Here is a 25,986-nt window from a genome sequence, read left to right on the forward strand (position 1 = left end):
TCTACAATTTTCTCATGAAAATTAAGCAGTGCATCTAAGCTGGTCTCTGTCGCCATCTGCTGTTCACACTGTGAAGGTGGAGCCACTGCCGAGTTTTACATTTATAATACCTGAAGTAGAGATTGTTGATAAAAAAAACAAAAATATTGATAATGTTACTGATTGACCAGTTGTTCTGAGTCAAGAAAAAGTGCCAAATTACTTCCATCCCGAGGCAACAAAATCAAAAGTTTGCAGGTGAGCTATGATGAAATTCAAGAGTGTTGGAAAAGGGAACACAGGAGGAGATAGTATTATAGTATTAATAATACTTTGAAGCAAATTTTAAGGTTGCCACAGGAGTATGTGTCCTTGACCCTGTTGACCAAAGGGTAATTTCTTCCCACATACGACATATAGGTGAAGTGGGAAGTAAATATTGCCCCTCCTATTTTGTAAATACTGTAAATAGTTTATTCAATTTAAATAAACAAGTTCATTATATTTTCCTCTGTATTCCTGCAGCAGCTCCAGCAGCTGCTCTGGCCATCGTGGCCAACAGGGGCCCCAAACGAGCAAATAATGAGTAGGAACCCTGTACGCCACCGAGCACTGTACGTGAACGTCAGAAGCTGTGAGCTGACCTCCCACGGGGGGGCGCTAATACAACAATTTGGATGCCGAACAGTTTAACTCCGACGAAGAAGAAGAAGGTGGCAGGTGCCAGAAGTGCCTGCTTCTTATCGGCAGTCCCCTCTGACGAAATTACAGGTAAGACCTGCCGAGTAAGAACAACGTGTATTACTAATGTTTTCTATTTGAACCAAGTCTGTGGAACCCCCGGCCTGGTTTGATATGGCAGTACCATGTTAAACGGACGAAAAACGTGCTGAGATTGTGATGCTAACTTGTAACATGGACAAAGGTTAATCAATATTTGGCCTTGTGCTGTGACGCCAAACGCAAAGTGTAACTAAACTAGGTCGTGACATCTAGATAACTGATAGTATCGCTAAACCGATCTGCTATTGGAAGAGGCTCTTCTTTAAGAGGCAACAATAATATAGTAACTTACATTCACGCTATCACCGTTAGCTCCGCAGCGCTCGAAACCAAATTAAGTTCAGATGCCCATATATTTTTAGTCGTCTTTCTCAGAAATCATACGCACGTGTCATAATATGATTGCTTAACGACCGCAAACAAATATCCAGGTTCACCCCTTTCATTCGGCATACATGTGTCATCTGAAATATTGTTCCGGATGTTTATTTTCTTATTTTAAATGTTCACTTTGAACTGCTCGAAGGCTCCAACACTTAACGGTAGTCGTTTCCGTGAAGCAGAGAAGGGGGGTCTTCCACTTTCAGCCACTTTTCTATCCAGACAGCTTGTGTTTGGACGATCAACCCTCTCTGATGTTTAACACCGTTACCGCAGTTTTCTGCCTTTGCAATGACACCTCTAGCAGATTTGCGACGGTTACTTCCGGTCTGTCCTTGCGAGGTGTCAGTACAGATACACTTTAAGACAAATTATCTAAACTAACGTGTCACTGTCAGAGCATACAGTTGTTGTTGCAGATCAATTGAATCCAAGTCAAGATCGTCTCAAGGTCTTTTCGTTCATTTCCCTCGAAATTTAGAATGTCTTCCCTCTAAAACATGACCAGCTTCACAACAAGAAGTTGCAGCCCAGTGTCCTTCAGAGAGCAAAGTCAGAACACAAACAATACCAGAATCAAGACAGGGAAATGTATATTTGATGTGCTCACAGATACAACAGGGAACAATACAAACACAGCTGAATAAACACTGAGAGTCCAGTGTTGACACTAAGGTCACCAGATTGTGTATCTGCAAATCCTTACTAACCAAAGCTGAGACAGCTCCTCGTGCAACTCTTTCAGCTTAAATGAGCTAAAATAGCCGTCGTCAGGTATGAGTGAATGGTATGGTACCGGCAGATTTGTTGTATGTATGACGAGAGGTTACAACGTTTTCGCACTTTAGCCTCAATCCTCTTTAAGTGAGGCAAGGTCACTGAGTCCCAGCTGATGCCTGGCTAAGCCTGAGCTGAGAGGAGATAAACCAGTGAGCCACAAGCCAACTCCAAACGTGTTACTACAGCACTATGCAGGGCGCCCACTGAGTGCAGGTCCTGCTGACTGAATGGACAGACAGAGATTATTTGTACTTGTGGATGGGAGCATTTGTTTGTAATTAAAGCAGGACATTGTGTCAACGGCAAAAGACAAACTCTGTTCACATCTGCTCTTTTTCACATGCTGTCGTCCCTGTCTGCCTGCCAGGATGGCACAGTGGGGTGCCATATTCTCAATCATTGCTGCTCTTGGAGGAGCAGCGCTCTTAGCCTCCGTGCACAAGATCGATGAAGGACACACTGGAGTTTACTACAGGTGAGACAGCAGTACACATTGTTGTTTTTTTTTTATTTTGTGTGTGAGACATTAGTGTTAAACTGCTCTGCTGTAAACCTGACACAATAAAGAACGGAGCATCTGCTTCAAAGGTGTTTGCCTTAAGCAACTTAACTGTTAAACAGTAACTAGTGTAAATACCTGAGCATTAAGATTGCCAAAAAAGCCATGGGCCTGTGCCTCTGTACCTTCTGAGGCACACTAATAAAGATTGATTCATGAGAAGGTGTGCCTCTGGGAAAGTTCTTTATCTCTGAACTTCAATCTTTAATTTGTCTTTCCACAATTAAGCAGAGTAGTTTTTTTCACTACAAGCTAAAATTAGCCTGAGAGTTTTATTATGCGTCCGCACCGGCAACAGCTGTGACTGGAGGTATTATGATTTGGAGCGGTCCTCGTGAACATGGTGTCTCAGGACGTCTTGAGAGGATTTCTTCAATAATTTGATTTGGCACAAATGTCCACTTGGACTCAAGGATGAACTGATTACATTGTGGAGGTCAAAGGTCACTGTGACTTTACACAACACATTTTAGACCATAACTCAAAAATTCATACACTAATTATGACAAAATTTTACACAAATGTCTTATAGGATAAACGATAAAGTCATTAAAGATTCTGTAAAAACACTTTTCTGGACATTATTCAACACCATCACTCAGGAACAGAAGGACACGTTGTGACCATATTTCACATTTGGTCAGATACTGAGTTGGTGACACTCATCATGAATATCCACCGTCAAACTGTGCTGATTGTACAGATCTTCTGTGCTGTCGGCCTGAAGATGTGAGTGAAGCATCCGTGTCTAACAATCTGTAGCTTCTTTGCAGCAACATCCATATCTGAAGCATTGTAGTTCACCACAAGCTCCCTGATTTTGCTGATTGTTGTTGCACCATGTGATGAAGCTCTCTGTCAGTCCTCTGGACTCCTCTGGAAAAATAGTCTCTTAAGTGAAGACAGCATGTTTCTCGCTAGAAATTATTCACTGGAATCATAAATGTCAATATAGTGAGAACGTCCATTTCACCCCAAAATACACATAATGCCTTTTAAAAAATTCCTTCAAAGTCTTCAGTACATATATTAAATGAGTCAGACATGAATGTAAAGGCAACTTGACTGGTTGGAGGAGGGATACATCCGCAAGGCGGAGATGGGAGTTCTATTCTGAAGTCAAGTCAAAGATACAATGATTAAGTCTGTGTGTGTGTGTGTGTGTGTGTGTGTGTGTGTGTGTGTGTGTAAAATGCAGGGGAGGAGCTCTCCTGACCACCACCAGCAGCCCTGGTTTCCATCTTATGCTTCCATTCATCACCACCTACAAGTCTGTCCAGGTGAGTCAAGTGAAGTCAGTTTTATTATCTGTACGGCATGTGACGCCCTGTATTCTAAACAAACTAAAACTTATTCTTAAAAAGCAAAACAATAGTACTAAACACTTCATTAACTGACAGACTAAGTGAAGAAGTGTCATGAAGTGGTAAAAAAAATGACAATGATCATGTGATAGTTTTGGCCAAGACTGTTGTTAAAATAGTCGCAACTACCTTCTGTAAGAGGCTGCTGGACAATATCGTAACTACACGGACATCCCATTATAAAACTGACACAAAGAGCACTCTTGGGAATGTCTGTCCTTCATGAGAAAAACTGTATTCTTCTTGCTGAGTAATTAGCTTTGAAGGCTCTGTCATCTGTCATGAACAGAGCCAGGGTTGTGAGGAAAAGTAAAAATAGATATCCCTGATTGATTGGATGTTGTTTCTCCAAGCAGTGTTCAAAGGAAGAGGCCTGTAAGAAGCCTTCATTAAAAATTGAGTACGTACTGACCAGTGGACTTTAGGACCTGATCTGCATTGACCCGTGCTGTACAGGAGACGAGACAGAGGTCTGTGAGTCGAGCTCATAGCTGATCTCAACCGCGGATCAAAGAAAACGAGGAGTCAGGAAGATGAAAGTTTGAACATCGGGAAATGTGCGCAAACCTCTGTCACATAAATATCAGCAAATGTATGTGCTCATCCTGCTTTTCCAAGAAGGAAGGATAGGTTTGGACCTTGAACCTTGAACAAGGTTTTCATCTATCAGCACTCTATGACTATGGCTCGCACTGTGTCTGGATCTTAGTTAGGTGTAAGTGCAATCCGTGCAATGCGCTGGCATCCGTATACAGCATGTCATTGATACAGATGTTTGGTTTTTTTTGCTAACATAAAATAGAGGTTGTTCAATTTTAAAGAGTGAGCAAGCGAGAAGGCTGAGGCAGGCTGATTATATGACTGCTCTGTGCCATGAAAGCACCAAAAGAGATCCGATCTCAGTGAGGATAACGAGAACGCATGAAAAATACCAGGTGCAAACGCAAAGGCAAGAGCAGATTGTTTATTATTTGGAGAGGTGACCTGGGTACAGATCCCATTGTGGCACTGGTTGTTAATGGGCTGGTTGTGTCCTGAAGATGTTGATTCAGCTCTTAGTCGTGTTGGATTGCATTTCATGATGCTGACCAGGACTTCCTGAAACTGTGTGTATCCTGTATGTACAACTGCAATCCAGGTTACTTCAATTTAACGTATTGACTCATGTCATTGAATCCTGTGTTGGTGGGTTTGCTCCCAGTCCAACCACTGTGCGTCTGCTATTTTTCTAATGACGTCAGGGGCAGGCTTTTGTGGTCCTGACATCCATAATGACGAATCTTTGTTTTTGTCTCGCAGACGACGCTGCAGACAGATGAGGTGAAAAACGTACCATGCGGCACAAGGTAGGCCTGCTGTTTGCTTAAGTCGTATCAGATGTGGTCCCCAGATTTATTACACCGAGTGTTCACCTTGTACCCTACACCTCCCACACAGCCCGTTGGATAGAGTGTTACACCAACACTGCTGGAGTCAGACATTCATCTCTTGTCCTGGTGTTTTAGATGAAAGTGTTAATGTTAAGTATTTTCTTTCTTTCAGCGGAGGAGTGATGATTTACTTTGACCGCATAGAAGTGGTGAACTACCTCGTTCCATCAGCAGGTAAAGTCACCAGTGTTCACCTCCTGGATCTGTCCTCAACTCCCCCTCATTTCTTTCCACATCTGGAGATAACTTGGCACCGGCAGACACATTCGGCATTGTTGTGTTGCAGCTGGCTCCAGCAGAGGCAAATATTTGTGTCTTTTGCTGGCTGTCATTTCTGACTTGATGGAAAAACTTGTTTTCCTCTCTGCAGTATACGACATAGTGAGGAACTTCACAGCAGACTACGACAAAGCTTTGATATTCAACAAGGTTCATCATGAGCTCAACCAGTTCTGCAGTGTTCACTCACTGCAGGAGGTGTACATCGGCCTGTTTGGTAAGCATGGTGGGCCGCAGACAGGGTGTAAACTAGTTCCTAATTTGAAACATCTCATCTCTACATCTACATAAACAGCATGTAGTCTGTCGAACAGATGAGGGTTCACGACACGCTAGTTTTATGGTCTGTCTCATTCGGTGGTCAGTACCCAGTTGCACACATCTGTTGTGAATCAGGTCTATACATTAACTGTTTTGCACATACCATCGGCGCTACACATGTTCAAAGTCTTTCAGCCCAGGCCACAGAATTGTTCTCTAAGTGTAGAACATCTGTTACCATCTTCTAAAAACCACCATAAGTAGTGTGGCTTGTTACTTAAAAGAGCATGTGACTGGCCAAGCACATAAGTGTTACATAGAGAGCCCCAGCTGAACAAGAAACGTTTTCAGACATTTTCTTCATTAATCTGTGAAGGTAAATTGCAGGGACATGAGACCTCATGCTCTACAAAACGCCCATATATTCCACCTCAAATGAGCAGTTCAGATCTCAGTAAATTTGTATCAATGTAGACGACACAAATCTGGCCCGATTTTGAGACGATTTTGTCGTGGCCGACCAATTACCAGCATTATGGCCGTTACACTGAAACAGCCTGCCGATACACTATATTACATAATGTGTGACTTAAAAGAAATTGCAGATTTAGAAATGACATATAGGGTGGGTTTTAGCATTTTGTCACTCTTTCAGACTGTCACAGTGCTGTATCACGCAGACGCGCCTGCAGTGAATTTCACGCAAACCGATTGCTTTGTAGTACGACACATACATGCCGTACTGCACAGCCCTGGCATGTTGACTTAGCGTTAGCTCATCTTTTCATTCACATTGCTAAAGTGAATCCACACTTGAATGTCACAACCTGTCTGCCAAAGCACAGGTCACAGAAGGTAAGCGCAGCGTGGCATAATGATGACACTGACAACGAGATTTATCTTATTTGATTTATTTTTTAAATCTCATCGGCTCCCCCTCACCGCCTCGTGTCTGTCGTACTTTACCCCCACAGACCAAATCGATGAAAACCTCAAGTTGACACTACAAGAGGATTTAACATCCATGGCACCTGGACTTATCATACAGGTAAAGTAAGAGCACCAGAAATGCTGCAGCCAACACAAAGTCCTCGTCAAAAAGGTCTCAGGTACAACCGGTGAAGGCATCTCTCGTGTAGGCAGGACCAGCCTGAGTCTTCACTTGGCTCTGAGAAGCTGTTTACAAATGAGCCGCGATCTGATTGGACGAACCCTCAGCAAGCCTTTGTGAGCCGGAGATACTGGCAGATGCTTTCTTGCAGGGGCAGTGGGAGGCTTTCCTTCTCTAAATCCTTTCAGTTCTGTTTATTTAACATGGCATGACATAGAAAATGATTGCTCAAACAAAGTCTGCGTCTGCTCTGAGAAAATGTCTCCACGCTGCTGATTGTCGTCGAGCATTTGGACTCACACACGTTTTTTTTATCTGCCTCCTGCTCTTGGTGCATGTCTGCTGCTTTAGCACACCACACTGCACAGTGTTAAAATCATGCTTGATAACTATGACTTGTCAACAGCTGCTCACAGCGCCCCCTGCTGCATGTCTGCTATAAGTGGATTGCCACTGCTGTATTACTGCACCATGCCCAAACCACCGATGAGTGACTGGTCTGCAGTGATGCACAGTGTGGTTTTGATAGTCAGCTAGTTGACTGCTCTGTGAAACACACGCACACATGGACATGTAACAACGTAATCTGAGCTCACTTTCTACTTTAAAAACTTCTAAAAGACTTCTAAACTCTGACTGGACAGCAGAACACAACCAGGATACTGAAGTTATGAGCTGTAATGTCAACCTAGTGAAAGGCTGTATACACACACAGAGTCCTTGCAGCTGTATATTGACTTAAGGATTTATCAAAACAGTACAAGATGTCTTTTTTCAGGGAAATTTAATAAGGGACAATGTTATGGCTGAGATTAAAAGGAGCCTTAGTGGTTTTCACCACACACACATGCACACAAGCATACACTCATTTCATTCATGAGTGAGAGTGAGAGACGCTCCGCTGGGCTTTAGTACTCTGGCCTTATGTTTCCTGTAAATGTCGTGAAACAGTTGAAATAACAATTGTGCAGCTTTTCCTGAGAAACTATAATCTTCCAGTTCAGGGGGTCTTTGAACAGGACTGTCTTTCTTCTCAGGGCTCCTCTCCAACTGCCTTTTTTCGATATCCTCCCTGGTGGCGGAAGCCTCTTTCTAAAGTCATGTTTCTTGTTATATTCCTGCTGTCTTTATCTGCCGACTTCAGAGTCGACTGTTTACTAATCTGTCATTGTTTGTCTGTCTTGCTGGTCCGCAGGCGGTCCGTGTCACTAAACCCAATATCCCAGAGAGCATTCGCAGGAACTACGAGCTCATGTAAGTTTTCTTTTTTTGCCCAACGAGGAATGTTCACTGATCCCTGAACCCTCTGTGGTGTATTTATTTTCTCTCCCAAATGGATGGACCTTATGTTCATCCTGCTCCCCCTGCCAAGCACTGTAAAGAAGGAAGACTGTGCTGTTTCGTGTCAGTCTGTGAACAGCCAAGTCTGACTTCACCAATCTGCTGCTCAGCCACAGCAACTGTGATAGGTTGAGCAGATTGAGGGCGTACAGTAAGCACCATGAGGCATCAGCCACCGTCTTCAAGTCAAACAGTCAGAATTTTAATCATTTTAAGTTCAGGCAGCGTCTCAAAACCCACACATCATGCCTGCGTCAGATGGCCTTTGTTGTTACATAACAACTTGTGTCTTAGTTTGTAGATTTTGCCGTCATTCTTGTGGGTTATGGTAACATTTACTCGCCACCTGCTGAGATCTGAGGAGGCATTGACATCACTTACTGTAAATGGGGTCCAGCAGGCAGCAACAGGAGCAGTCAGACAGTCACGGAAGTTGTTTCCTGTGTTAACACTTTTATTTTTAGCCATTTTATGGCCTGCAAAGCAGCATTAGATTTTGCAGAAGCATGTTTTGATTGAAATTTGACCTACTGCAGTTACTGTTGTCTTTGTCAAATGGGATTTTGGCATGAGCAATTAGACTTTGGATGTGCATGCTCTTGGTTTCTCTTTCTAATGAGGGGTTCAGAATGTTTAAGCTTAATTCTTTTTTTTTACAGTCTGTGAGACCCAATTAGACTCCAGAAATGTCAACAGGTGTCAGCGGCTAAAATGTGATTATAGAAAAGATGGTTCAGACCATGGATATAAGCCCCGGGCTGTAACATTTTCTTTTAAATTAGTAGTTATATTGTTGAGAGACGGACCTGAGCAACCAGCTTTAGACCCTGATCGACATGGTTCATTGCAAAGGCTTGCATGACGATGCAAATCCAAGATTTAGTGTGTAGGCGAAGCATTTTGGTTCATGTGTCCATGATGGCACAGGACTCATCCTGAGGTTTTAGGCCCAGTCCCAGTGTCCCGGTGGACTCGGACTTTGAAGTGTGTTTTCCAAAAAGCTTGCCAAGAATCAGGGCTGTTTCACTGTGCTCGAGGGCTGTTTCATGGACTTTCCGAACCCTTTCTGCACACTTTCCTTGGAAAAGCAATACTGCAGTTTCTTCAAAGTATTTCTTCAAAATTGTTGCATTGTAATGTTAAAAATGATGGCAGAAAAGCACATAAAACTAAAGAGCTGCCAAGAAAGAAAGTCCTGAACATCACAGAAAATTCCCCCATCCAGACCATGCCTGGGTTGTTATATGAAGTCTGTGAGTGTGCGGTGCTTGGGGCTTGTGCTACATTCAGTTGATATGGGAGTTGCTGTAATTACCAGTTTTGCAACATGCCATAAATTAGCACCATTCATGTCAACATCCAAGTCATGATTAGACATGATTACTGTGACTTTTCACAGTTCGGTGCTTAATTACAAAAAGTGCCTGAAAAAGCAATTCTGGATGCCTCATGTAGGTCCAGTGCTGAATTTCACTCAAATTTGTTGGATAGAGTTCTACATTAACGCATAGTATTATGAGCCCTCACATGACCAGCTCTCCAGTCATACAATGACTTGAGCTGTCGACATGAATACACACAAGCCATCAACATGGGAAGCTTTTCCATCACGACCCTCCAGCTTAAAGATCCTCAGAATACTATTTAAATACTGACTAGGCTTCTAAAGATGTGTGGAAAATGTGTTCACTGATCCACCGAAACAATATGAATAGGATAGTGAGTGAGATGTTGATCAGGCCTGCTCTGCTCACACAGCCCTGAGGAGAGGCAGAGAAGCCTTTAATAAAGTGTGCGCTTATGTCTGCAGGGAGAGCGAGAAGACGAAGCTGCTGATCTCTCAGCAGACACAGAAGGTTGTGGAGAAGGAGGCGGAGACGGAGAGGATCAAAGCTGTGATAGGTGAGAATGAAAATCTGACTATCGTGGTCACAGTTTGTTGTTCAGGGACCTTGCACACACGACAGGTTGATGTTTCTTTTTGTTTTATAGAGGCTGAGAAAGTTGCACAAGTGGCAGAGATCAAGTTTGGACAGAAAGTCATGGAGAAGGAAACCGAAAAGAAGATCTCTCAAATCGAAGGTTTGTGTCCAGTGACTTAGATCCTTTGCTTAAGTAAAAATACCAATACAGCAATGTAAAAACACACAACTACATGTAAAAGTCCTGCATTCCAAATGCTACTTAAGGAGCTTCTTGCTTTCTGATTGGTCAAGTGGATTGGACTTTTTTTTTAAAACTGGCCTCCTGCTGTTGACTCTGACAGTGTTTTTCTCCGATTCGTAGATGGTGCTTTCCTGGCCCGGCAGAAAGCCAAGGCAGACGCAGAGTTCTATACAGCACAGAGAATTGCTGAGGCCAATAAGGTAAAGAGATGACGCAAATGTACCCCCACCTTAGCCAGGACACATCCAGACTTGAAGGCCCAGACTCTGTTGTAATTTGAATTTTGGTCCCCCCTCTTGCAGCTGAAGTTAACACCAGAGTACCTGCAGCTAATGAAGTACAAGGCCATCGCAGCCAACAGCAAAATCTACTTTGGGAACGACATACCCCAAATGTTTGTGGACTCTGGCTCTGCAGGGAGCTCCATCAAGGCCTCTGCAGCCATGGACATTGTTGGTGAGCAGATCTTGGACCTGGATTAGCAAGGAAAGTAGCAAAACCAGTAGGACTACCCAGGGGTGGCGGGCTGTCTGCTGGAGGGCAGGAGCCTGGCCCACAGGCTGACTGGCAGCTTGTCCCTCTGGCCCAGAGAAGCTCTGCTGACCAGGGCCCGTATCTCTCAAACATCTCTGAATCACAACTAGAAATCACATTAGAGTTTGATTGTAAACTTCTCCCTCCTCAAAGCAGAGGACTGGAGTTATTTGGAAGGAGAGACTCAGATTGTTTAGTCTCTGAAAATTCACTCTGTAAATTAGGTGGAAGAAAAGCATCACCTGTGGGTGTATAACAAGCTCCCTTTGACCAAAACAATCATCTGAAGGCACTGGCCCTTCTGCTGCTCAGCGCTTGAGGTCTGTGCATCAAGCGCGTTCTGTCCGTTTAGCCACAACATCAAGGATCATATGTCCGTTACTGCTTACGTGTTCATGCTGTCCATATCCATCACTGAGCAGATGAAGCAGTGATGTTTGCAACCTGTTGATACTGAAGAAGAAGAGGCCAAAATGTTGTCCTTTTTCACAGGAGTCTTGTAAATGGGTCTCAAACTTGCATTTGATGATTACATGCATGTCCCAGGCAAAAAGTCAGCGTCCTCACCAGCTGATCAGTAGAAGACGTGGACATAAACCAACAACTAGGGCTAGTCAGTCCTAGTATTTTAAGTATGATAGGAAAATTGTAAAATCAAACTATTTTTTTGGTTTTAACATCAGCTTGTTCGGCAAACATTTATCTATCTTGGGCAACAGGTCGCTGGAGTGTAAACTTCCCAGAATCCAATACACAGCTGCTAACGTGGGCCAGCCTTCACTCAGTGTGGGAAAACTGCACAGAGTGTGTGCTGATCATGAATGATGCTTTTTTTTTTTTAATCTAACTTGGAACCTCACAAAGAGTAGTTAGTTCATGAAATGAACTAACTATTGGTCATGGAGGTAACGCTGGGTTATTTCTGGTAGTGAGCTAGTTTTCTGGACACACTAACTATTTCATCTTCCACCCTCCATAAACTGTTGCCCATGTGTTTTGGTACAGGATGATTAAAATACACACCATACTACAGACTTTTTAAGTGCAGACCATCTCTCTCTCTTCAGCCTGATGCGCACCACTTACGGACAGTCGCTGCTCAGTGGAGGGGGTTTAGCAGTGCCCGGAAAAAGAAGCTCTTTTAATCCAGTAAATCCTTTTTTTTTTTTGTTTTTTTTTTTGTTTTCCCCAATGACGTGTTCCACATTCCCACAAGTCCAGACTGTGCGGTTCAGATAAGTGTCATTCTGAGGATGATAAGCAGTGATTTCTTAATCTGAACTGCTTGAAAAATACGGGCCTGAGCAGATTTGTCACTGCTGGTGAAACAGGGGCGATGAATGTACTGTGTGCTAGCTGCTGCCTGTCAGAGGTTTAATCATCACTCCTTTTGTTCTTTTACGTTTTTGTAAATTTTCTTTTGAGCACAGGGGACCTATTGAATATTAACTGAATCTGCGCAGCTGTATGAAGTCGGACCACATTTTGCTGTATTTGTATGTAATGTAGCACTTTGTTTTTCACACTGTACATTTAGTGGCAAGATTATATTTGTGCAACTGTTTGTATCTGTTTGACATTAGGTGTTTAGTTTGAAACGGTGCTCACTTTGAAGAGATTGTATCAGGTCACGACATGACAACAGAAAACAGCTTTTGAACTCAAAGTTTTTAGAGCTCCAGACATGTGACATCAGGTTTTCAAAATGGACCATTTTCAGCTATTTTTAGTCATTTCATCTAACCGTTTCATGTGTGTCCTGTAAGAATCTTTACAGGATGTGAATAGCAGTGATTTGCCTTCGAGCCTTTGGCGACATGACCCATTTCCCTGGAGGAGGAAGCCGTTGTATGAAGTGCAGTATAAAGGTTGATACTGAGGGACTCACTGAATTACTGTATGTATGTCAGAATTGTCTGAGTCCTTCATTTTTGGACACTTCAAAACCTTTTCATGGAAACCTTGATCAGGACCAAAAACTCAGCATTGACGTGTGACTTCCTGTGTTCTCTCTAAGGTGACTGAAGCAGTTTGTTTCCCAGCATTTAACAAGCTTTTGTGGAATTACTTCAAGGGGAATGTGGCGTTCCACGGCACAGAATGCGTGTGTGGGTGAGTGAGAGAGTGACCGAACGATGGGCTTTCCAAAGAACCACTCGCTTCATATTGTAGTTGAGGAAGAACGTAGGCAGGTTTATTCGGGGAATTGTCTTGTTTTTTTTTTTATTGGTTGAGCAGACACAGTGCCACGGTGAGAAGATATTTCACAACATAAAAGTGACAGTGATGAAGTGTTTTCGGCTCTGCTCTCTGATGTCTAAAGTCTGTCCCGTCTGCCCTCGAGGTGACTTTCATTTGTCATTTTAATAAGAATTTCTGTGACTGATTGAGACTTACAGTGACTTGACAGTCAAATGTTTTTGCACTGATTTCAGTTGTGAATGTGCAATCAAGATACTGTCATCTGACAAAGTAAAATAAACTGTGGGTTATTCTTTGAGAGATCAGCAGCCTAAGAGTTTTTACTTACATTGCAAGTCCAGCATGATGTGCAGGATGGATGTTATCAATAAAAGTCCTAGACAATAAATGATATAGTATGTAAACAGCTGTTGTAGTCACATTAGATTATTAAAAATAAGTAATAATATGAGCATAATGAAAGCCTCCGTACAGTTTACTCTTTAATGGCTGCACATGATAACCTGTATAAGTTTGAATACTTGGATCATTTACCTTTAAGGCCAGTTGATTTCAGTGGAATGGTACTTAAGCAATAACTCTGACATTTGCAGTGACTCATCTCATGTTTTCAATGTGTTGCGTCTTCTCTCTTCTGAGGAAAAATCAACCGGGTTGAAACAGTTTCATTTCTGTTCCTCGGAATGATTCATCATTTCATTTCGTTCATGATCTGCCAGTGTTTGAACTTACACTGTTCTGTCGTGGCCGAAGTCTCTTTTTTTCTTGAAAAATCCCCGAATTGAGTGAAACGTTATCCAAATTTAAGTTAGCACCAGTTGGTCCAGTGTCAAATCATAATCTGACAAAATGGTCCCCTAAATTTACGCTCTCCCAGAAATCCCCTGCATTTCCAGCGCCCAGCCAGCGTTGCTCAGGTGGCACGAGCGCGTGAAGATAAAAAGTGCCGTCAGGGAGATTACATCTGCTGTTCAGTTTCGCTTTGACATCAAAGAAAAAGGAGAGAAAGGCATCAGCTTTACACATGTGTGGATGCGGGGCCCCTCCTCCTACCGTAAGGAAAGAGGACTTCAGCAGGAACCACAGCAGCATGATTCGCCTCCTGGAAGAAGTGGGACAGCAGTCGAGGAAAAACTCCTAAATGACCTTTTTGTAAGAATTTTAGAGTTTATCCAGGATAGATCCACTGGAGCAGGTATATTCAAAGTAGACACGCACTACTTATATGAGGATTTTAGCTTTGAAAGGAAAAACGTTTCTTTCGTCAGAACTGGTGATGTAGGGGGTCGTGGTGAAGAGGTGAAAGCCGTGATGAATGTACCCTCCACAGAACATGGAACGGCATGCGCGCCTCTTCTCCAGGGGCTATGGGAGTCTGTGAGGGCAGAGCAGGAGCACATCCTGCTCTCTCCGTACCTGCCTGCGTCTTACGCATTCTTGACGCACGTCATCCTCTGCGCACCTTTCTTCGCGCTGGACGCGCTAGGCGGCGTCTGTCAGCGGGTCCGGCTGTGGAGGATCGCCGCAGGCTCAGGTCCGCCGCCGTCCCCCCAGCAATGGTTTGAGTGTTTCAGGAGGGTGCTGTGGAGATACCTGACTTCCGTCCTCCCCGCCACCGCGCTGTTTCAGACTCTGAGGAGCCCCAGGTTACCGGAACTGGCTCCGTCCTGCTGGCAGCTCTTTGTGGAGGTCTTCGCATGCTTTCTGCTTTTTGACATGCTCTTCTTCATATGGCACTTAACCATGCACAGGTAAGCAGCACGCACCTGGTATCATAGCTGTGTACTAATCCATCCATCCATCCATCCATCCATCCATCCATCCGTCCAGTGTACTTGAATTGTAAATTTGTATCTTGCTATTATTTATTTTCCTTGGTGGTGTTCCTTCAGTCTTAAAATATTTGATATAATTTATTATTTCCCAAATTGTCTCTATCAATATAGACCATATCATTCAGTGTTTGAAAGCAACTAAGTACATTTATTTATTATTAAGTACTGAAGTACAATTCTGAGTTACTTGTAGTGAAATGATTCAGTATTGGACTTCCATAAAGTTGGGGGACTTTTGAGACACAGACCTAAAAAGAATGCTAAAAAATTGAAGCATTTCAATCTCCAAAAATACTGAATCCTACGTTTCCCATAATGCAACTTAAGAGGATATTTATTCTACTTTTTATTCCACTACATTTAGCAGACAGCTGTTAGTTGTTAGCTGTTAATAAGATTTTAAAAACAAACAAATGAACAAACAAAAAACCTTTAATGACCTTATAAAATTTTAATTTCATACAAAATCATTTCATTTAACCTCCCAATATATTTAATAAGAATCAGCTCCTCCAGCTACAACATTAAAAGGATGCTTACCTGTTAATGCATCACTAGTAATAATCCAGCAGTTCAATATATACTAATATTCTGTCAGAGACCGTTTTGTGTTCATAGTGGGTACTTTTATTTGTATACTTTGAGTAAATATAAGTGAATGCTAAATAATGGATCTGACAGTTTCTTTCACCACTGTATACTGTAGTACCTACCAAAATCATTTGTTGAAATCCATATCCTTGTCTGGGAGAACACAATGAGTGCGTGTGATCGTGTGAGCTCTGTGGTCCAATAAACATGTTCCACATTTTTGAGAATTCACTTTATCTTTCAGGACCACTTCTTATAACAAACTTCCATAGACTGCTGAAGATTCTATACCATAGATCACAATTAAAGTACTTAATATTTAAATGCATTGTTTTTAAAGGTGTAGTCAAGAGATTCAGTATTGGACCTACATAAAGTTGGGGGACTTGTGAGAGACAGACAAAAAAAGAATCATCAAAATTGAAGCAGCAAAGCCCAAAATATCCTGACTTTAGCATTTCAATCTGAAAAGATACTGAATCCTACATATCCCATAATGAAACCAATTTGCGCCTTTCTTTAGTGCCTTTGTGCTTGGTAAATGTTCACACCTTTCAAATTGTACTCTCCCATTTTGTAACGCAGGCGGCCTGTTCAAAATTTCAAAAGTCTCAGGTCCAATCTGAGATAACCCTGATGACATCACTGTGACATCACCAGGGATGAGTAAAGTGATCCTCATGTGTAAAATGAGTGGCGTGCCCCTTAAAGATGAACATGCTAGGTGACCATAGATGTCCTGTTCTCTTAATAACATGCGACAATATTAGTAATAGTTGTATTATTGGTAGTAGCAGTAGTAGTTGTACTGCAGTATTAGTAGAATTCACTTTACATTGAGAACACTACCACAAACACATTGCCATTACGCCCTTCTGGGAATATTGGATTGATTATCCAATATTGTAACAGTATAACCATTTTTTTGTCTGTTTCTCATCAGGGTTCCTTGGCTCTACCGTAACATCCACCAGCTGCACCACCAGCACCACACACCCTTCGCACTGGCAGCTCAGGACGCCAGCTCGGCCGAGCTGCTGTCTCTGCTGCTGCTGGCTCTGAGCAGCACTTGGGTGGTGGGCTGCCACCCTCTGAGCGAAGCCCTCTTCCACCTCATCAACAGCTGGCTGGCGGTTGAGGACCACTGTGGTTACGACCTGCCCTGGGCTCTGCACAGACTGCTGCCCTGTCTGGGGGGAGCTCCTTACCACCAAGCCCACCATAGTCGCCACAGTGGAAACTATGCCCCCTACTTCACCCACTGGGACCACCTCTTCGGCACATACCATGCATCAGTGCCGTATTCACGTACAGGGTGACAAAATGTTGCATACAGCAAACTGAGGATTGCTCAAGTTCCTGCAAAACTATGAAGATACAATGAAGGATGTTTTCTGTAGATTTGGTAGTTTTTGATCAGCTTGTAATACATGCACTTAATGACTGACGTGATCCCACAGTTTACAGCAAATCAACATTGCCATTTCAGTCACATATCCTGCAATATCAAGACATTTTGAGAGTTGTGACCACAAAATGCCATTTATAATAAAAATGATTAAAATCTTCATAAAGCCCTTAAGAAGACTAAACACTATATGTCTATCGGTGATACCAGAATTCACTAAGCTCACAGACAAACATCTTGTTCACATGCACCAGTCATCATCCATCAATGCCATTTTAATGCACATATCTACAGCTGTTGTACAGCAAGTGAATGCAGCACGAGATGAAGAGAGTGCAGGGGTGATGCAATAAATCAAGACTTTAATGAAACAGCGAACAAATACGTGAACTGACATGCAACTAATTTGGGCTTGTGACATGGGTGTGTCTTTGGATGCATTCAAATGCTTTCATGTTGTAGACATAAGGACGATAATATGTGACAGATTCATTTTGCTCATTGCTGATCATATGTGCAGTGAAAGGGAAAACCTCAGATCTGAATGAATGTCAGCAGTGATCTGATATTCACTCATACCAGCCTTCTTTACAAACTGCTTTAAGTTCAACATTTTGGGAATTACTTTCATTTGCTTTCTTGCAGAGTTAGATGAGAAGATTGATACTACTCAGAGACATGAGAGTGGTATCTTCTCATCTGTCTCTTGGCAGGAAAGTGAGTCCTTTGTGCAAAACCTCAATAGCTTAGTCGAACTGTCTACAATGTTAAAGTAAATATTTAAAGCGGACATTCCTCTTTTAGCCAAAGCTGTTGTATAATTTGTACCATATTTTCTTGATGAACAATTTGTAAAGACTGTTGCATTTTTCATGAATCACTATTTCTACACAAAAAGCTTTACAAATATTGGGCTTTCTAAGCATGAGAATAGCAGGACGTGGACTTGGAGTTTTGTTGTTCACCTCAGTGTCTTTAGTACTGCTGTGGTTAGTCATTTTTATGCCATGGGCCTCTCAGCTGTCTACATTCTCTGCACCGTGCTCTGGACTGAACAATCAAAGCCACATGTTTTTCAAGATGAGAAGTCTTTCAGTCACTATTTGCAGTTGTAACCTTTGTCATTTTTTTTTTTCTCATTATCAGGGTTTATTTTCTGCAGAATTCAGCTGGAATCATGTCAGATCATTTGTAGATACCTCTGTTGGCACTCATGCTCTTTTCAAATGAAAAAAAAAAAAGGGTATTAAAAAGCTTGAGATTGCTCAAGCTTCCTACACTTCATCACAGCGAGACATGGGGTCTAACATTTCATGACTCACCACGGGGAGCCGCATGCACTTCTTGTAGAGAGACTTACGATGTGTCTTTTTGAGCATGATTTAAACATGTAATAGTGCAACAGATTCGATTTTTCTCATGCACAGCAGCCGACACAAGAACAGCTGATAATAAAAAGTTTGAGGCTTTGTGGGTAGTGAAAGTCATTATTGTGAATGAATAATGACAGTTGTACGGTTCTTTTTGTTCTGACTTGCACTGAAGTCATTTGCTGAGAAATGAGTCTGAGGGTAATATTTCTTGGACCGTATAAGCATGTGAACTACACTGGACATCTGTTTTTCATTACTGACTCTTTCAATGGGCTTTCTGAAATTTCGCAACATCATGGTCAAACATAAATTGTTAAAAGGTGTTTACACAGTTGGAGGCGCTTTTGCATATGGTCATGAAGTAACCGTTGAGTAAGCTTTACTTTTCCTGGGAAAGGAAAAGACTCAAGGAAAGAGTAAGGGATGAGTACTGGGTGGTGGTATTGCCAAGAGATGGAATGATAAACATGTGACCCAAAACGGAAATAATCAGGCCCCATTACAGACTCCACGTCAGGGCGAGTCATGCAGCTTTGGATGACACACCAAAACACACGTTCGCAGTCGACTTCCTGCAGCTGACGTCATGATGTCAGGCACAGGAGCATTGCAGGATTTTGAAGCACTCTGTACTGTGTGTACAGTCCGTTTGTTTACTTGTTGTTAGGTGTGCTCCTAAGTTAATCACGTAGGCTAAACCCTTTGCAAACTTCAGCAAAACAACAAGAAGTCACATGAATTCCATTGAGAAATGGAGCCATGTCAAAACAAGATGGAGAAAAAGCACAGAGCGCTCTGCACCAGACCTTATCATCAGAGCACATGCTAAAAACCTCCCAGTTCATCATATTTCCAGAAAGTTTGCCTTTCAGTGACAAAGGCCAGATTCATATTTCATCCACCATTCTGTAAATATTTAATTAGTGAGCTGAACATAGCTGAAGCTGCCTGTTGTCACAGTAACTGGTTGGGGGTTCTTACCCTCTGGTCTGGAGCCATTTTTAGATGACCTCTGCTCCTGTCTAACATGAGAGTACGCGACTTGTTTGCTTTCAGAAACATCTCAGTGCACTTGTCAATAGTGGACTGTTGCCAAAGACTTGCTTTGAACAGCCAACATGATAATAATAACTTTCTAGAACTGCAAGATCAGTTACGAAACAGTGTTTGAATGATTTTTTTCTGTATGGTGATCCACAAAAATAAACATTTTATTCAAACAGGACACTAGGATTTAGCAGGAGCATTGTAGAATCATGATTTTGTACAATGAGATGGTGTTATGATTGCATAAGTGCTATTTACCCCAGACATACATCTCACTTGCACTTTTAGAAACTGTCACTAACTGAATCTCTATAATAAGTGCATTAAATTGCTTATGGGTTGCAGAAGCCTCTTAAAGGAAATGTGCTCATTTGCTCAGTAAACGGCAGATGAGAAGATTGGCAGCACATTCATTTCTACCCATTAAGAATGAAGCTACAGCCTTAGCATAAAGGTTAGAAACAGGGGAAACAGCCTGTTTCTGTCCAGAGGTAAAACAGTCCACCTGCCAGTACCTCTAAAGTTCAATAATGCTCTACCAGCTGTCTGACAACCTCACAGAAATGACTAGACTCCAGGAGGTCACTGCACCTGGCAAAGAACTATCCCAGCATCTGTAAAACTGTTGTAAAATTGTTGTTTTTTCCTCTTCAGTTTTGTACCTTTGGGCAAAACTAGCCTGGCTGTTTCCTCCTGCTTCTTGTCTTTATGCTAAGCTAACTGTCTCCAGGCTGTAGCCTCTGCGAATTAGCGTATTTTCCCAATTTATTGAACTTTAACCAGTTTGTAAAGTAGCCTGCCATGAGTGGATATTAGCTCGCTGCAGACATTCACTCAGTTTTGAGTCACAGACCATGTTTTCTCTTAGATCTGTACTTGAGCACTTTAGCACTAGTAGTCATTTGCCTACAATCTTTACATTAGTGTCCATATTTTGCCGTATGTTTTGCTACGTCTGTATCTTTCTGTATCTTAGTTCTTAACCATCATCTTTCACATCAATTCTGTGGCTGCAGCGGTGGCATTTACCCAGCCTGGGCACAGCCGTCTCACCTTTCAGAGAACATTAGTATGACCCACATTTTAACAACAAAGAAGTAATAGAAGCTTAGCGTATCAGAGGATGAATCTGATCTGTATCCTTTATTTTTCTGCGGTGTGCATTGATATATGAGCAGCACAGTGCTCTTGTGATCTCGTTTAATGTTATAGCAAGAGATACTGGAGTCCAGATGTTTATTTGGTTTTAATTCATATTTTCTCCTCATGAACAGGTTTTTCATCACAGCTGTTTGCATCTGCTAGCTGTCAGTGTGAACAGCAGGCCATCCATTTTGTTCATTAGCAGGCCTTCCACTCAGTTTCCCATGGTTCTTTGTTTGTGTGTCATGGATGAACTATGACCTGCAAGCTGATAGTGTTGGACTTAATTATCTGAGTGTCAGAAATTGGTGGAGGAGCTTCGTCCTAATATAATGCAAAGTTGACAGACCAATATGCTTCAATTTATAATTCATCGTTGTAATGCAGAAAACAGATCATGTACAATTAAGTGTGGAAAACAACATCAATGTAGCATTTTAGCTCCAAACAATGTGTTCATCTTCATCTGAGTTCATCTTAATGACATTTTGAATAACATGGTGTATACATTTTTTTTGAAACACTAAGGATCAGGATTTAAGTCACAGTTAAGGACACTGTTCATTCAGGATTTGTTAAGTAATTGTTCTTTATTGTTTTAGAAATTGTTACCATTTCTCTTCCCAACAAAATTAATTTTGTGCTGCAAATGCATTTTCACGTATACAAAACCTGCTCTACACTAAGTAACTTACAAATGTACATATATAGTTATCTACTCTGTTGAAAAAATTAATAAATTAGAGCAATAAATAGTCTTTTCTTTGACAGAAGCAGCAGAGGTATCAAGAGGCTTTTAGCACAAGAAAGTGCATTTCCTTTGGATATTTCCAAAAAGAGAATACAACAAGGTGTCTCTTTTTCCACTCTTGATTTTAGCCTTCATATAACAACTGTCCAAAAAGGCAGTTTTTCCATAAAAGTAAGGTATGACAACAGAGTAGTTGGAGATATGTTTGGGGCACATGATGCTAGGTCAGTGAGTTGAGCCAGTTTACTCTGTTTGTTGCCTTGGAATGTGGACAATGTGGCCTCTTGCCCAGTCCCACTCCCCCATCCCACCACCTCAGATGTTGCCCAGAATGGTGTCCAGTTCTCCAAGCTTGAGTGGTGGCATACATGTTTCTCAACTGCCCACACCTTGCTATCGCTGTAGCTCGGGGGAGTGGAAAAGAGGCATGTGAAGTGGGAAACAGGGTTGGGATAGATAACTCTGCCGCTAAGACCCTTGCACAGCACCTACGTATCAGGAGGCAGGAGGTGGGCCTGGAGAGTTCATGTCTTGTCAGGTTGCCTAAGGGAGGTCATTTCACTGCACCAGGACACATGAAGTGCTGATTAGTGTTTGCATCGACTGGGGAAGTCAGAAAGATAAGTGTAGAGGAAGACAGATGTCAGGGGGAAGGAGAGGGTGGGGGACAACTGGCCCACTAGTTCCCACCAGGCTGCACACTCTGTAAGATGTGCTCAGTTCAGTACTTTGAATCTGCGTTTTTAATCCTGTGAGTATGAGGACACACCTTGGCATCACTATTGGCAACATGTTGACTGTAGATCTGCAGCACACTGTCTCTCCACTGTGTGTCTAATGGCAACTGATATTCATGCCTTTGGCCATGTAAGATGGAGCACTTGTTTCTGTTTTGCAGTTTAAAACATATATTTGTCCACACTCATTCATTTGGAACGTGCATAGTGTCATAAATAGTGAATGCTCACTTCCAATATCACTGCACAACCTTTGCAGAGATTCCAGCAAGTTTCCTTTTGTTGAAGACAGTATTGGCTTATCTCCTTTTTCAGCTTATTGTTGTGTGTACTGTGTCTTTCCGCTTACTGTAAGACTTTACAAAGAGTAAAAGTCAAAGCATGGACTATCTGCAGCCACACTCAGCCACCACCATGCCTTCAAACTTGTACTTGTAGGTGACTACACCTGTGTCATCCAGATACAGCAGCGAGATGGGATCCAGCTTGGTGGGCACACAACAAGCTCGTGCTGCCTTCTGAGGACTGTTGATGTTGACCAGCGTTTGGACAATGGCATGCTTGGTGGGAGTGACGTGCTTTGTCAGTGGGAAGGAACAAATGCCAGTGCACTCAAAGGCATCATAACCAGTGGGTGCGAGGATCCAACTATCCCATCCAATATCTTTGAACTCTACGTACAGGGATTGCTTCTTGCAGTGGTTTCCCTTGGCACTGCGACGAATGCGGGATGCTGTGTCGTAGATCATGTTGGAGCGCATTTGGATGAGGTCCTCTTCATCTGGCTCAACTGCTTCATCGCCCTCATCCCTGCCCCTCTCCAGTTCCCCCCACAGACCATTCAGGTCTGTCCCCAAATCGTCCTGGAGAACCATGTTAGAAGTTTCGTGGTCAATCATCTCATTCAGCTCACGCTTGTCATCACGGTGATCACTACTTTGGTCGTCAGAGAAAACAATCAGCAGAGGTTTGTGTTTTTCCTCAGGGCTGGTGTCAATCTTCATGTCCCCTTCAGGAGGATCCCTGTCTTTACTGTCCTCTGTCATACCGTGAACAGTGTCTTCATTAACCATGCTGGCAATGTGCACTTCCAATCGGTGTGTAGTGCCAGTATCAGATTTGCGCCAGCGTTGTACAGTAGCAGTGAGGTCAAAGGCCTCCCAGCCATTATCTGTGCCGTAGACCTGCCGTGAAGCCAACTCCACCAGCTCTATCCGCTCTCCTTCCCCTCTGAATCCATCACCTCTCACTGTGTTCTCGTCAGTCATGTTGTCATCTCTGTCATGCGATTCCAGTTCATAGATAGTGACCTTGCGGTCAACACCAGCATAGAGGTGGCGGTCTGTCTGGACAAGGGTGTAGAGGCGAAGCTCAGCTGCTGTGATGCATTCATGATGGGGGACTGACACATTGAAGAGGAGTGGGTGACGCCTCACTCCTCCAGCACCCACGACACTGGCAGATGAATCTGGAGAAAAGAAATAAATAGTCAAAGTTAAACTTCTGTTCAGCTTGTCTTTTTAATTAGGTCATTGGAATTCTGCAACAAATTTCAAACCTTACCCTAATGAAGATTTTGTCCCTAATTGGGAAATATTTAACTATTATCTTAATTTTATTGCAATTTAGTCTTTTTAAGACAAAAAATGGTAGTTTGGTATGAACAATGCATTGCAAAGAGCAGAAGAAAGGTACTGGATCATTACTCAGGCTTAGATTTAAGTGTTTGTACATACTTGCCGCTGCTTAAAACTGTACATATATATAAGACAATCCTTGTTCTCAGATTCATTTGCAGTGATGTGTGATACGAATGATGAGGAAAATATGAATAACATTTGAATGAAAAATGTCAAGAATGTTCAATAAACATGGCAGCAACTAAGACAGAAAAAGTAGTTCTCACTTTTAATTGATCTATATGATCACAGTGCATCATCATATGGAGCAGAGGATTTTTACCTTCATTTTTGAAGCTGCGAATGATGTTGGCAGTGGGCATGGCAGTGTGGTCATTAGCAAACCGGTTGTAGAGCTCCATCATGTACTCAGGTGGCTCTTCTCGAGAGCTTCCAGGAGGTAGGGGAGGGCGACCCAAGCCAGACAGGTTGAAAGTCCGCAGGAACTGTTCCTTCAGGCTCTCCAGCAGGCTCTGCATGCTCATGTTGTTGTCCTGCTCCAGCAGAGATGGATCCACCACCCCTCCATGCCCGTCTCCCAGCCCTGGAGCAGGGCGATGCCTCTGATGGGTGTTGGAGATCGGGCTGCTCTGTCCACAGAAAGGCTGCTCGAGTAGCAGGATGGAAAGCAGCAAAAGCAAAGTCTTGGAGCTGCAGATGGTTCCCAGTTGAGAGACCCAAATGCACGCCATGAGAAATACAATCTGCAACTTTCTACCTTATGCCTTCTGGGATTGTTGATGGATGGGCTGATGCAACAGTAAGACAAAATGATTGTGATCCCTGAATGCCGTAGTCCAAAGGTCAATTTAGATTGTGGTCAGTTCTCCTACAGGCTAAGAAAATCCTGGTTCCCTTGAAGTAGACAGTCGTGTTGTTGACCCTTGCACTGACCAGTGTGAGCCTCTCTACAGGAGTGTGTATTCCTGCTGCTCCCTTCCAGCATTTATTCTCATGCACACCTTTTGATGTCCTTTGCGACAGGGCTGCAGTTCCGATGACAGGGTGGCCGAGGCTTGGCTTTGTCTCTCCAAGTCATCTCTGTTGTGTCCTCTCCTCTGTCAGTCTCTTTCTGTGCTATGCTCTCTTCTCCCCAGCTCTTTCTTTCTGTCTCTTATCTATGATATGGTAGGCTCTGCATTGCTCAGTGCTTATGGTCTCTTCAGTGGTGTGTGTGTGCGTGCCTGCATGCAAGCCTTCAACTTTGTGTGATGCACATGAGCGTGTGTTATCTCACAACTTCCTTAATGAGCATTTTGTAAACACTGTCCTGTAGCCTCTTCCTTGTGGAAGTGCTATTTTGTTTGGGTGGGTGCTCCAGGCTTGATATTCTTCATTTGTTTATTTGCTTTGTAAATGGTTTAGTTCTGCGAGCTGCTGTCTAGGCTCCATTGACCATTTCTTTTTAACAAAATACTCCAAGGGTCTGTTGATATCATTGAATGTAAAGGGATACATCTATTAGACAATCCCATGTCCAAATGAAATTGAAATGCAATGAGGTGTGAGGCCTTAATGGTCGAGGATGAAAGATACCGAGCTGACTCTTTTCCAGCTGCTCATGAGGACAATGAAGTAATTCTTCATGTTCACTTAACAAAGTCACCTCGTGGTGTGTTAGCTGAAAAGAGGTTCCTTAAAGCATGCAAGAGCAATGATGTACAATAGATGAGGCACATTCTCCAAGTTTTTTAGAAACGTTCCTCTCAACTAGAGAGACAGCAACAAGTCAAATGAGATGGGTATGGAAACTTCCACCATCATTACTGAACATAAGGATATGTTGTTTATGATGAGGCAGACTGGCATTTTCTGATGAGATTAGTAACGACTCACACTGGCTCCTCAGCGAATTGAATAACTGTTCCGCTCATCACCTGAACCCTCATTCCACTGCACAGCTGTCATTCCTGAGCTTCTTTGTGTGACCTGCAGATACACTCCTGATTGCGGTGCGTCACAGAGATGGGAAAGAATGAGCTTTTCCTGCCTCATCTGCCAGGCTGACAGTTGACAGACATGCTGTTATCTGTCACACTTAAACTGCTGCTGCAACAGACTATCACATCTTCCTGATGGCCCTAAGAAGGCTTGATAATGGCAATGTCCTTTTGCACACACACACACACATACATTCACACAGTCAGTCCCATCCATATGGTCCGTATTATGGACCTCAGTGTGTAACAAATGTAGATTTATGAAGGCCAGATTTGCTATTTTTAGATTGATCCTTTCAGCAGAAAATGTTT

General features: G+C 42.7%; 3 protein-coding genes across 4 annotated transcripts; 2 read left to right on the forward strand and 1 right to left on the reverse strand.

Annotated features, from left to right (window-relative positions):
- Positions 1-665: 665 nt before the first annotated feature.
- erlin2 (ER lipid raft associated 2) lies at positions 666-13,468 on the forward strand. 2 transcript variants are annotated; one of them, XM_076729871.1, is made up of 12 exons: positions 666-750; positions 2,291-2,398; positions 3,681-3,762; positions 5,146-5,192; positions 5,389-5,450; positions 5,647-5,772; positions 6,791-6,864; positions 8,123-8,181; positions 10,079-10,170; positions 10,261-10,350; positions 10,555-10,634; positions 10,737-13,468. In XM_076729871.1, exons 2-12 carry the CDS (start codon positions 2,292-2,294, stop codon positions 10,914-10,916), a joined length of 999 nt encoding a protein of 332 aa, XP_076585986.1. In that variant the 5' UTR covers positions 666-750; position 2,291; the 3' UTR covers positions 10,917-13,468. The 2 variants fall into 2 exon arrangements, with proteins under 2 accessions (XP_076585986.1, XP_076585987.1); XM_076729872.1 differs by lacking the exon at positions 666-750 and having other exon boundaries at positions 2,087-2,398.
- A 757-nt stretch (positions 13,469-14,225) lies between these two features.
- On the forward strand, positions 14,226-18,473 carry ch25hl3 (cholesterol 25-hydroxylase like 3). The gene is made up of 2 exons (XM_076729874.1): positions 14,226-14,921; positions 16,540-18,473. The coding sequence occupies exons 1-2, from the start codon at positions 14,482-14,484 to the stop codon at positions 16,913-16,915; spliced, it is 816 nt and encodes a 271-aa protein (XP_076585989.1). The 5' UTR covers positions 14,226-14,481; the 3' UTR covers positions 16,916-18,473.
- A 3,968-nt stretch (positions 18,474-22,441) lies between these two features.
- Positions 22,442-24,815, reverse strand: bmp10 (bone morphogenetic protein 10). Its single transcript, XM_076731272.1, has 2 exons — positions 24,018-24,815; positions 22,442-23,523 (listed from the first exon to the last, which is right to left on the reverse strand). Exons 1-2 carry the CDS (start codon positions 24,424-24,426, stop codon positions 22,442-22,444), a joined length of 1,491 nt encoding a protein of 496 aa, XP_076587387.1. The 5' UTR covers positions 24,427-24,815.
- Positions 24,816-25,986: the final 1,171 nt, after the last annotated feature.

The sequence above is a fragment of the Chaetodon auriga genome, chromosome 5 (assembly GCF_051107435.1).
Source record: "Chaetodon auriga isolate fChaAug3 chromosome 5, fChaAug3.hap1, whole genome shotgun sequence".
Taxonomy (NCBI): domain Eukaryota; kingdom Metazoa; phylum Chordata; class Actinopteri; order Chaetodontiformes; family Chaetodontidae; genus Chaetodon; species Chaetodon auriga.